The sequence below is a fragment of the Henckelia pumila genome, chromosome 4, assembly GCF_033568475.1.
Source record: "Henckelia pumila isolate YLH828 chromosome 4, ASM3356847v2, whole genome shotgun sequence".
NCBI lineage: Eukaryota > Viridiplantae > Streptophyta > Magnoliopsida > Lamiales > Gesneriaceae > Henckelia > Henckelia pumila.
Window position 1 is genome coordinate 198,048,986 of NC_133123.1, and position 12,312 is coordinate 198,061,297.

General features: G+C 35.6%; 1 protein-coding gene across 1 annotated transcript; it reads left to right on the forward strand.

Annotated features, from left to right (window-relative positions):
- Nucleotides 1-534: 534 nt before the first annotated feature.
- On the forward strand, nt 535-4,177 carry LOC140862569 (probable magnesium transporter NIPA6). Its single transcript, XM_073265595.1, has 11 exons — nt 535-556; nt 700-756; nt 840-930; nt 1,021-1,181; nt 1,292-1,419; nt 1,525-1,662; nt 1,842-1,934; nt 2,264-2,332; nt 3,658-3,689; nt 3,834-3,943; nt 4,098-4,177. Exons 1-11 carry the CDS (start codon nt 535-537, stop codon nt 4,175-4,177), a joined length of 981 nt encoding a protein of 326 aa, XP_073121696.1.
- Nucleotides 4,178-12,312: the final 8,135 nt, after the last annotated feature.

A 12,312-nucleotide genomic window follows, 5' to 3' on the forward strand; every position in this document is an offset into this window, starting at 1 on the left:
CTGCAGCTTTAGCTGTATAAGCTCCATCATTGGAGAAGTTCTCCTTCTCCACAAGTTCATCAATACCATTGATGAGGTTACTTTTCTGTTGACACACCACTGTTTGCGGCATTCCTACTTAGTTTAGACTTTAAGTTGGATTTATTTTTGTGGGCCATCAAGTTAGCTGCTTTCTCAGGAAAATAGAGTTCTTTGGTTGACGTCTTGGAGCATAGCCAATTTTATGGCAATTGGAAGACCTATTACCAATTCTAATTATCCCAATGAGCTAGTAGATATAAAAGTTTAAGACTCATGTTAAAAGAATAGCTAGGGATGAAGAATCAAACCAATAAGCCTTTTGTACATGTATTAGTCTGGCCTCGAGTCTTGACAGTGCAGTTGTGCGCTCAAATCCTTGTTTATTATGCGCTGGTTCAACAAAATTAGCTTCCAAAACACCTGAAAGAAAAAAATTAATTAGTAAGAAATGAAAAGGACGCTCCAGTTGAAAATTCCAAAAAAACCAATAAGCGATATAGGCTTATTGTGTGCATGGAAACTCCAGTTAATGAATGTAGTCTAATCTGCTGCGATTTACTTTGTTATAACAAGATAAGATTTTGCTTACCGTTTTTCACAAATTCCATCTCTTAACTGTCAAATCCTTTTATGGTGCACGATGTGGTATAATCATAATTTGTGTTTCTTGTATTTAAGGTGTTGGAGGCTACACTTACTTACTAGAACCTCTTTGGTGGGCAGGCATGATAACGAGTAAGTAGGATTTTTATACTGTTCCTTTCTACTCTATTATGACCACTCGTCACTAACCATGAGCCTTTCATCTTTCTGTGCAGTGATTGGCGGAGAGCTGGCTAATTTTGTTGCTTATATTTATGCCCCAGCCGTCCTCGTTACGCCTCTTGGTGCACTGAGTATTATTATCAGGTAGATTTTTTCTAAATTATGAAAACATTGAACCTTACAAGGATATCTTGATTAATATCTTGACCAGCCCTTTTTTGTGCCCTTCAAAAGTGCTGTTCTAGCGCACTTTATGTTGAGGGAACGACTGCAAAAGATGGGCATACTTGGATGTATCTCCTGCATCGTTGGTTCTGTAATAATTGTTATTCATGCTCCTCAAGAGCAAACTCCAACTTCTGTACAACAAGTCTGGATTTTGGCCATCCAACCAGGTTTCTGAACCTTGCTTATAAATTTTATTTTCTTCTTTTCACGTGTACTGTCATTAACGAGTTGTTGCAGTATTATTTATGCTTATTTCTGCTCATTGTCTTGCACAAAGAGTTTATGATATACGTAGCAGCTACAGTATCCATCGTACTTGCCCTGACACTTCATTTTGAGCCTCTTTACAGGCAAACCAATATAGTGATTTACTTGGGCATTTGTTCCTTAATGGGTGCTCTGACAGTACTTTCCATCACACTTCATCATTTTGAGTTGACTGGATTTTGTGTTGCCTGATGAAGCAGCCTATGTTTTCTAGCTTATCATGTATGTGATAATTTCACTTAGGTTGTGAGCATAAAGGCGATGGGAATCGCAATAAAGCTCACTTTGGAGGGAATAAATCAATTCACATATGCTCAGACTTGGTTTTTCCTTTCAGTAGCAGTAATATGTGTCATCACACAGTTGAACTATCTAAATAAGGTAGACAGAAAATAGTTACTTTGTGAATGTTTTGATTGTTGCACCTTGATCTTAGAAACATGCAAGTTTTGTGTAATTACATCATGTTTTGATACCTAAGTTGTCCATGTTCCATTCCTTCGTAATTTTGTTAGAAAGAAATTGTTGTTGGTTGTCTCATTCCGAATTTGCATGTTCAGGCGCTTGACACTTTCAATGCTGCAATCGTTTCTCCAATATATTATGTGATGTTCACAACTCTGACTATTATAGCAAGCGCAATAATGTTTAAGGTGACATTGTCTCGAAGTCATATATTGCAAACTCTGTTGAATGATAACACGTTGAATGAGTAGTAAGAAATGAAAAGGAAGCTCCAGATTAGACTACGTTCATTAACTGGAGTTTCCATGCACCATAAAAGGATTTTATGCATAGGTTTCATTGGATTCTCACTGTTATTGATCCTTACATAGAGATGGTTTATTTTTTGGATCCACTGAGTCATCGTAATCTTTATGAGGACTGGAAATATGTAGTGAATATGTGAGTACATATTTTTGTCTTTATCGAGGACTTAATTATGTGATTCAACATTGATGTGTTAATATTATGTATGAAGGAGCTTGAATTGTTTAATTCAAACAAAGAAAGGAAAGGCAGAAAACAGGCAATATGGAAAATAGTAAAGGTATGTATGCATGTCTACTTGTGATTCATCTACAAATTATTGTAGATGAGACATTCTGCTTTCTTCTACACAGGGTCCTCGATAACCAGATGCAAAACAATGTGGTTATTATGTGATGAGATTTATGAAAGATATTATTGAAGGAAATGTTATCTGTGAAAAGAATTCACTGTCCACTATAGTAAATCTTCTCAAATAATTGTCTTGTTATTTTTTTCCAAAGTCATTTACATTTATTTGGGTAATGATATAATTTATTTGTGGTTTGAAGTTCGTGAAAACAGAATACTCAATGGAAGAAATTAATAAAGTCCGTTTCGAATGGGCGAAATGCATACAAGATTATATTGATTACTAGGTATGTATATTTATGGACGAACAATGAAGTATTTTTGTAAGGTGATTACTAGGTAGAAAGATGAAATGCTTTTACATAATCACGTTTTCGAAATTTTTTTGAAGTTGATGTGCCTTCATCTTAGTATGGTGCTTGAATATAACTTTAATATATCATATTGTCTTACCTTACCCGTGTAAGTTTTTGTTGTCAAACTACTTTGCTGATCTAAGTTTCTCTGTTTTTTGTATTGTTGGTGCAAATTCTCGTCCATCAGATAAGGTACTCTACCTATGCCTGTCACTGTGAATTAAGTATTCTTTTATGCTTATCAGATTTAAATCTCCAGCCTACAGGACCTGATGATTTTGTTTGGGATCTGTTAATTCTAGAGTGATGTGCTCACATAATAAATATTGGTGAATCCACTTAGTTGCTATTTCTACTGGCCAAGTCAAGGCTCCTTGTAGAATATTTTCCATTTGCATGTTGTGCATTATAGGTTTGTTGAATTATGAAGTGGTGTAACATGACGATTGGAAGAGTATTCTTGTTTGTATGTCCAATATTTCTTGGTTTAATATTTAAGTATTGTGTTTAATTTGGTTATATGCAAGATTAATTTGGTTCAAATCTTGCATTTTTAAACAAAATTTTTCACCTTTTGGTTATTCTCAATGATGTTAATTTCTTATACGTTAGTCTTACTGGAGTATTTTTGTAAGGATGATTGATTTTTTAATCTTTTAAGTCTCTCTGGAAACTTGTATAATTTTGTTCATTGTATGAGAGTTAGAATGAAGGAAAGTAACATTAAAGGCCTTTTTATTTATGTTTATAAATTTCTAGTCAGATAATGATTTAATGCTTCTCGGGTGGTTGGACCTTTAACTAAATGTGTTATACCTCTTTCCAATTATATATTATTTTGATAAAAACCTATGTCCAGTTATGATAATGAGACAAAAAAACTTTCTTGTTTAAATAGGTTGCTTGCTTGCACTTGGAACTGAAGGATCAGTTTGTTTTATTGTAATGAGTTTCCTTAGAAATAGAGTTCAGTTTATAAAATAGTGAACAGTTCGATCTTTCTATGAACTGACATGGTTTCGGAGTTTTTTTATAACTTTCGGTTGTGAGTTTTTTATGCTTTTGGATGTTTAGAGGTGGATCTTTCGATTGTGAGTTTTTTATGCTTTTAAATGTTTACTTTTGTTTGCTAAAAAGGAATAATCTTACAGCATGTGGTGAAGTACTGATATTCATCGTATTTGGTTTGTGATAGATATTTTCTTGTGTTTGATAGTGTCATAGTTTGCAGATAATTATAGTATACAACTCTTATTTTCGCTCAAACTATTGATAACTCGTGTGGTGGAGTTTTGTAATTGGCTTGTAACACTATTTGATATTTGCTGTTACTTGTAGTTTTGGCTGTCGGGAGACTGAAAGTCATGTCGGGCATGGGCATGAAGCAGTGGAATGAACTAGCTGTTTTTGGAAATTGAGGAGAAGCGCTTTGTTTCAAGATCGAACTCTTAACAATTGAGGAGAAGCTGTTTTTGAAAATCGTGACCGAAAATACTAGTAAATTCGGTCAGATAAGTAGATCTATATTTTTTGTACAACTTCCATGACATGTTGGGTTCGAAATTACTAGCGCTACAATTTCTTCGAAAGTATTTAGATGCATGTAACAGCTTTTGAGACTTGAAGATATATATTATTTCACATATTTTATGCATGTAGTAAATATTTTATTTTGTATGGGTATATACCACTAATTAAATTAGACAATGGTTTTGAATTCATAGTGAAAATTAAATAATGACAACATTTTTAAAATGTTGAGGACAACGAATAATAACTGTTGTGAAAAGGCAATTTAAGACAATGGTTATAAATTGTTGTTAAAAATAACATACGACAACGGTTTTAAAACGTGGTTGAATAATAAGCAAACGACAACGGATATAAAATGTTGCATATGTGTTGTCGTACACCTACATAAGACATCATTTTTAAAATGTGGTTGAAAAATGTCAACATACGACAACGGATATAAAGTGTTGCAAATCAATTGTCGTATGCCAACATAGACAACGGTTTATAACTGTTGTAAAAGACAACTTAAGACAACGGTTATAAACCGTGGTCAAAAAGTGTGTACGACAACAGATATTTACTGTTGCATATTCGTTGTCGTATGTTATACTTACAACAACACCTAAAAGTACAAGTAGCCATTTTTTCTTGTAGTGACCTCTATGCCCGTATTATAACTACCTCTGTGCCGGTGGTAAAACCACCTCTGTGCCGCCACTGCACCAGCAAGCAAGCAGGTTGGATTTGTGACTCTTAATCATAACTATGCAGTCACACTACTTCTACTTCCATAAAAATATTTTTTTGTTAAATGCATTTAATAATAATTAAAATAATCTTTCATGCATAAAAAAACTTAAAATAAAATTCTTCATAATTACATCATTTCATAAAACTTTGTTTGTAAAAATATATTTAATTATTTTTCATAAAATCATATTTAAACTCAAAAATACATGGATGAATTAAATATACATTTAAGAACATTTAATTTTTCATGAATTCGTTCGAGCTGCTGGCCCCTTAAACTTAAGCCCATACAATTCTAGACTGGCCCAATAAGTGAACTTAGGCCCATTAAAAAACCCAAGCCCAACAATAACTTATCTTGGCCCATTAAGCTTAATTTAACATGATTTGGCCCAATAATTCTCACGAACCCTATACCCATGAAAATTTAATGGTATCACTTAAATAATTATTTAAACCCGATTATATAAAATTAAATAGCTCAAATAATTATTAAAATCTAACTTAAGCCCAAAAAATACAACTTAAACTATTAATCCAAAATAAATTAAAATACCCGCGCCCAACTAATATAACCTGGACCCGGACCCGGACCCGGATCCAACTAAATTGACCCATCAACTTTTTAGACCTAACCCGAACCCATAAGCACGAGCCCGGCCCAAAAACCAGCCCAAAACAGAGCCCTAACTCCTGCACACCTGACCGGTTAAATCGATGTGATATAAATCTACTGGCAAGCGCACCAGGTCAAGTTATAATATAGTGAATAAAATTCGAATGTCGAACCCACAGGGACTGTATAGTTATAACTACCAGAATATATTTATTTCTACTTAATCTAGACTAATCAAAAATAGCGATTTCAGATTTTTAAAAATAAAAACTAAAATTGCAATTAAAATTAAATTAATTAAAACACAGCAAAAATTTGGTTTAATTCAAATATGGAAAAAGTTCGATCAAGGACTCACGTAGGTACCAGATAATTCATGTAACAAGCAGTCGATCTAAGACATCAGACTTAATCTTAATTCACGAGAATTTTCCTAATTTGTTCGAAGGACTATTTCTAGAACAATCAAACCTATTCAAATATTGATGAACTAATCTTTCGTAATTCTAATCAAATTTGAATGCATGAATAACTGTGAAAATTCAGTAAACACCTAAACCGCATAATGAAACCGAATTCTATTTCTAGTCAGTTTTACACTATGTTGATTATCGAAGTGATCAAAATCGAAACCTCCTCTGTCGAATTGGAATCAATTAGCATGCAAGCAAATAACTGACCAGGAAATTCACAAGACAAATATAAATTTGATAATAAATAAAATAGAATCAAGTCTGAAAATCTCAAATAAACAAATCAAGTTTTCTAAATAAATTGTCTGGCTCAATCACGTGGCCTTGATCGAAAAAGAACTACTACTCACTAATCAAATTCATAATTCAAACAAAGTTTTAATCATGAATTCTAAAATAAAATAAAAGAAAAGAATTCTTCTCCCAAGCCGTAGCCTAGCCGCCTCTCGCCAATCTTGAATAAAAATCTGAACCCTTCTAAAGAATTAAATCTATCTATTTATAGTATTTTTAATCTCTTAAAATATTAATTCCTAGTTGCTTAAGGAATTCCCGAAATACGCGAGCCTATAATAAAGCCCGCTCGCGCGCAGCCAAACAAATCAGTGACCCAATTTTATTTCTCGCGCGCGCTTTGCTCTTTTTTTCTCTTCTGGAATTTGCTCCTGCGCTCGTGCGAGGAACCACCCACGCTCGTGCCCGTTCTCTTCTTCATCATTCTGCAGATTTTCTTTCCTCTTTCTTTGCTAGCTTCTAGCTAATCCATCGCAGCAATCATACCATGTTCTTCATCACGATTCCACACCGACGCAACTCGAATCGATCTTGGTTTTAGTTCTTGCAGCTGTTCAATCTTGCATCTCAAAATTTATGTTTCTGTTTTTTTTCTTCTTCGAATCGATGCCGCTTCGAACTCTTCTTCTTTGTTCTGAAGCTTTATGCGCGGTCTGTTGATTCATTGCACAGAGCAGCTTCATCATCCCATTGCTTCTTGCATCTTCTATAGCGCAGCTCTTGGACTTCTTGTTCGAAGCTTGCGCGAGCCTTCTTCACGCATTAGCTCGAGTTCCATTGCTGCACCATGCCATCCTTACTTCTTTCATTCTTTCATTCTTCATCGTGCATCATAATTGCCGAGTTTCCGTCTATTTTTGCAATTAAAATCAAGAGAATGCGGTGTAGATAAAATGCACAAACTGACACTAAAACATAAATAAACTAATACGAACATATGAAAAATACTTATGAAAACAACACAACAATATGCATATAAAATATACTTATCAACACCTCAGCCACGACCAGCCCCCAAAGAGCAGTTGCGGCTGCCTGACTCCGGCCACCACTGGCCAAAGCACCACTTCTTGAACCTAGCCCACATCCAGTCGGTTCCAAAAAAACCAACCCCAGTCCCAACCTAGGTCTACATGGTCTACACGAACCAATCTTCCAAGAACCTTAGCTAACCTTCATTACTTTGCACGACAACAAACTTCAGCGGCTTCGGCCGCTAGCTCTAGCCAGCACTGCCAGAGCACCACCGGCACATCCTTTCCCAAGGTCTTGGGGTTCTAAACCATCTAGAATCAACCTCTAACTCGCATCCTACAGTGCACACAAATCATTCTACCAGAACTGCTCAAATCGAACCCTATTATCCACTTTCTGAGATTTGCCTCGTTTCCAGCCTTGATCAGGTTCAAGCCACCACATGAATCGACCTTTGGGTCCCTAACTCGACCCCCAAGACATGGGCTAGCAGTCCAAAATGTGCCTTAGCAGAAAAAAGTGAGAAATTATGAGAGAAAGAATAAAAAAACGTGGACTGATCAAGAACTCATGCATGATGATGTGAGAAGCATAAATTAACCTCAGTGATGCATGCTGTAAACACACGATTAAATCATGTTAACGTCGTGTATTTGGTTGTCTGGGACGAACGGATCTTGGAACTTTCAACTTTTCTTCAACCAACGTGAGTGTGTGTTCTTGGTGTGTGTGTGTGTCGGCTGTAGTGGTGAGGCGTCTGATGTTTAACGTGAATTAGGGTAAAAATGAGGCTAAAACTTTGATATTTGTTTGTGGGTTAATGGATTGGGTTCTCTTAATTAATTAAAATACTCAACCCAATACAACCTACTAAAAATCTGATAATTAATGTATAAATCTCAAAATATAATTTTAAGGGCTTTTTAAGGCCTATTAAAAATTCTTAAAATAGCTTATTCTTGTGAAAAAGGGCTTATATATATATATATATATATATATATTAAACTTTTATTTTTTGAAAATAAAATCTTAAAATAATAATTTATGGCCCATGAAATCTCAATAAAAATATTTTAGGTGAAAAATCTCTATCTCGTTCTTTTACGGTCTCGTCTACGCGATCGAAAAATACATTTCTCAAATAAATTCATAATTTCATAATAACGGTTTAAATGTTATAATAACATTTAAAACATGCAAATAAATCACATAATACACATAATAGCACATAAAATCATTTAACCACTTTTTAAATTATTCTTAAATCATTAAATCCTCTAATATGTATGTGGGTTTACGTAAGCGAATTTCTGGACGTTACAATTCTCTCTCCACCCCCCCCCCTCCAAATGGGAATTTCGTCCTCGAAATTTATGTAAGTACCAACAGATTAGAGCTCCACTTCCGTAACAAAGGTACGTGGAATACAAGTAGTCAAGCAGTTGCTCATGCAAATCTCGATCAAACAATACAATTGCTGAAAATTGAACAACAACATTTTAAATTTAGATGTGATGCGAAGAGTATCTGGATTTGCCTCTTCAGCTTGTATCACAAAAACTCGTCCAGTGGTATTCTTCTTTCTGGGACAATTCACAGAGATGTGTCCCGGATCCTTGCAATGGTAACACACGTTTGAACCAATCAGACACTGGCCCTTGTGTGGTCTCTGACACGTCTGGCACAAGAGTAATCCTCCACTGTTCGGGGCACCCCCATTCTTGCTGATGTTGTCTCTGCGGATTTGGGCCCTTAGAAGGCCCAGTAAATGCATTCTTCTCCGGCTGCTACGAAAGCTGACGTCCAGACAATTGCTGGAGTTGTCTTTTCTTCTGGCAGTTGGCTTGCATCTCTTTTCTTCCTTTCTCAGATCGAAAAGCCCTACTGGCTGCTACCTTGTAAGTCTTCACGTACGTCATAAAGACATCGTGCTTAATGTCAGATTTTAGACCATCTGTTAAATGCCACAACTTCTCTTTCTCATCTCCTGCAATCAAAGGTACAAAGTGACATCCCCTCTCAAACTGCTTCACAAACTCAGTAACAGACCTGTCTCCCTGGCTGAGACTCATAAAATCGCAGACCAGCTGCCCGCGGATATCTTCAGTGAAATATTTCTCATAGAAGTTCTTCTTGAAATCCTCTCATGTTAACCTATCAAGATCTAGGCCAACCACTACGCCCACCCACCAGAGGGTAGCATCGTCCTTCACCATATAGATCGCACACCTCACTTTATTCGCGTCAGTGAGTCCCATATAAGCATAGATAGTATCCAACGAATGTATTCATCCCTCATCAATGAATGGATTAGTGTTCCATGGAACTCCTTCGGTCTCTATTTACGGAACCGTTAAGCTATATCCTCCTCGTGAGACTTCCTGGGCTGCGCTGTTTGATGCTCAAGCAGTCTAGTAATTCCGGCTAGCATATCCACACTAGCCCTCTCATATGGTATGAGCTGATGTGGTGGGGGTGCATTATCACGAGTTCTGTCTCCCTCTCAATTGGCTTCCTCATTGTTAGTCTGACGTGTAGCTCATCTTGGAGGCATACTGCAATTTCCATAAATTTCTCACGTAACCGCCATGCATAATTAAGCATTTTATTTTCAAACTTTCATACTTAAAATTTTCATAACATAAAATTATCATAACATAAGTCATGTGTGCCATTCATAAAACATAACTTAAAACATTTAAAACTCACATACTGGCAGTGCGGCTTCTGAGCTCCACGTAGCAGACTAGTCACCCTCCAGGACCTTGCTCTGATACGAACTGAAACGACCCTATGCTACTAATTTTTTTTTTATTTTTTACAATGCTATATATATATATATATATAATCCATGCAACTTAGACATAAATCCAATAATTCAAAATTCATGCATACGTAAACACTTTTCCTAAAATCCTCCAATCATGAACACATAATTAGAAAATCCTCAAAACATTAAAAAAGAATAAAATTCTGTCATATGCGAAAATAACATAATGTTTAAATATCTCAAAACTGTTAAACATAAGCTGAGCAGAATGTCACGGACGGACTAGCTGCATGGGCGCTCAGACGTTCTCACCGCCATTCGGGGAAATATGCTCATCATCATAATTATGCTCACCTGCACCATTAGATCTAGTAAGCCTAGGTGATGCGATCATGGATGGTGTGCATATTGAACAAGTGACTAAGGAAGCTAAAGAACCGTTGGCGATGCCACAATGACCAATTACGAGAGGTCGAAGCAAGAAATTTAAAGAAGCCCTTCAAAGTTTCATGACAAATTATCAAGATAGTGTTGGTGATATTGAAGATCAATTTGAAGGATGTTTTAATGTTCTTGAAGTGGAAAAGGATCAACAAAGTGATGCAAAATTGGTGCGGCAATTGAATGGAGGAGGAATGATTTCATGCCTCTGTGCAAATGGGATTTCTTAAGTTTCTGGAGTTTTGTGCATATGCGGGAAATTTTGTGCATATGCGGTGTTTTAGTTTCTTTGGAATTTCTTACGTGCCTGGAGTTTTGTGCATATGCGAGAGATTTTGTGCATATGCGGCGTTTTAGTTTCATCGGTTGCTGGACTTTTGTGCATATGCGGGAAATATGAGCGCATATGCGGGAATTTGGTTTCTTTGTTTCGACGCTTCTGCGCTTCGGAATTGCGCATCTGCGCTTGAGGAGATTTCACGCGAGAAATCTCGCTGACTTTTTGCGCATCTGGGCGGGTTCGTGACTCTCACACAACGCGGCGTGTTGTGTTTGTTTTCTATTTTATTATTATTTTAATATTTTTTTATTTTGGGTGTTCTAGTTTCGATAGGAAAATATCACAACAATATTTTGTGATATCTTTACAATATTTTGCATTATCTTATATTGTGAGTTGTAAACTATAAATACTTTGTTTATTTTCATTAATTAATAATTCAGATTCAGTTTATACACAAATTATTGAAATTCTCTCTAGAATTTTATTCAAAGCTTTGCTTTGATTTTTCAAATCAAACTTTTTCTAGGTTAATTACTTGAAAGCGTTTGTCGATTGTTTCTCATTGAAGATTGTCAGATACAAGTTATCTGAAGGTTTTTTTTGGTTTCAATTGTCGTGATTTATGTTTTTAATCATACCGTCGATTAAAGGTGGAAGTCCAAAATCCTATCAATTTTACTTGTTTCAAAGATTGGGCAAAACTTTGGATCTTTTGTTTATTGATTAGAGGATGCGATTCGTATTTGTAATCGTATTTGCTAATCTTATACATCAAGATTCATATCATTTGGTATCAAAGCCAAGGTTTTGAATCAATTAAGTATCTTATCTTCATATGTTCTTCGTTGTTCGTCGTTCTTCATCCTTCGTTCTCCGTTCTTCATCTATCTCATATCAAATTTTTTGTGTCGCTTATTTCAAACTTGTTATCCAAGTCTCGTGTCTTGTGCTACAATTTATAAATTGAAAAAAAAACCGGTCAAAATAAATAGTGGGGCCGAAAATTTGAAAAAAAAAATGAAGAAAAGTAGCTTGTGGCCAATTTCTTTGACTTTATTCATCCTTGAAGCGAGTCAGAGTCAAGTTGTCCATAAAATTCCCTACTTGTGTTTGTGCAATCTTTGTGGGTCAATTTTCAAGCGTCTAAAAGTTTTAAACTTGAAGGTTTGAATTTTATTCTACAAAGCAAAGCCTCTCCATAAATTTGAGTTAAAAAAAGGAGTAATTGAGTGATTCGTTTTGAGTGAACTGTGAGAATTTGTGTGAGGAAGTTTATTACTAACGATTTTCTTGCAGGTACCATGAACCCTAATAAAGATGTTAGTGAAAGTGTGAACCAAGGAATTTCCAAGGTTCAAATGGAGGCGTTGATGGGGCAGTTGACATGGGTGATGAGAACGGAGTTAGATCATCTTCATGAGCGGATGAGTAAATTG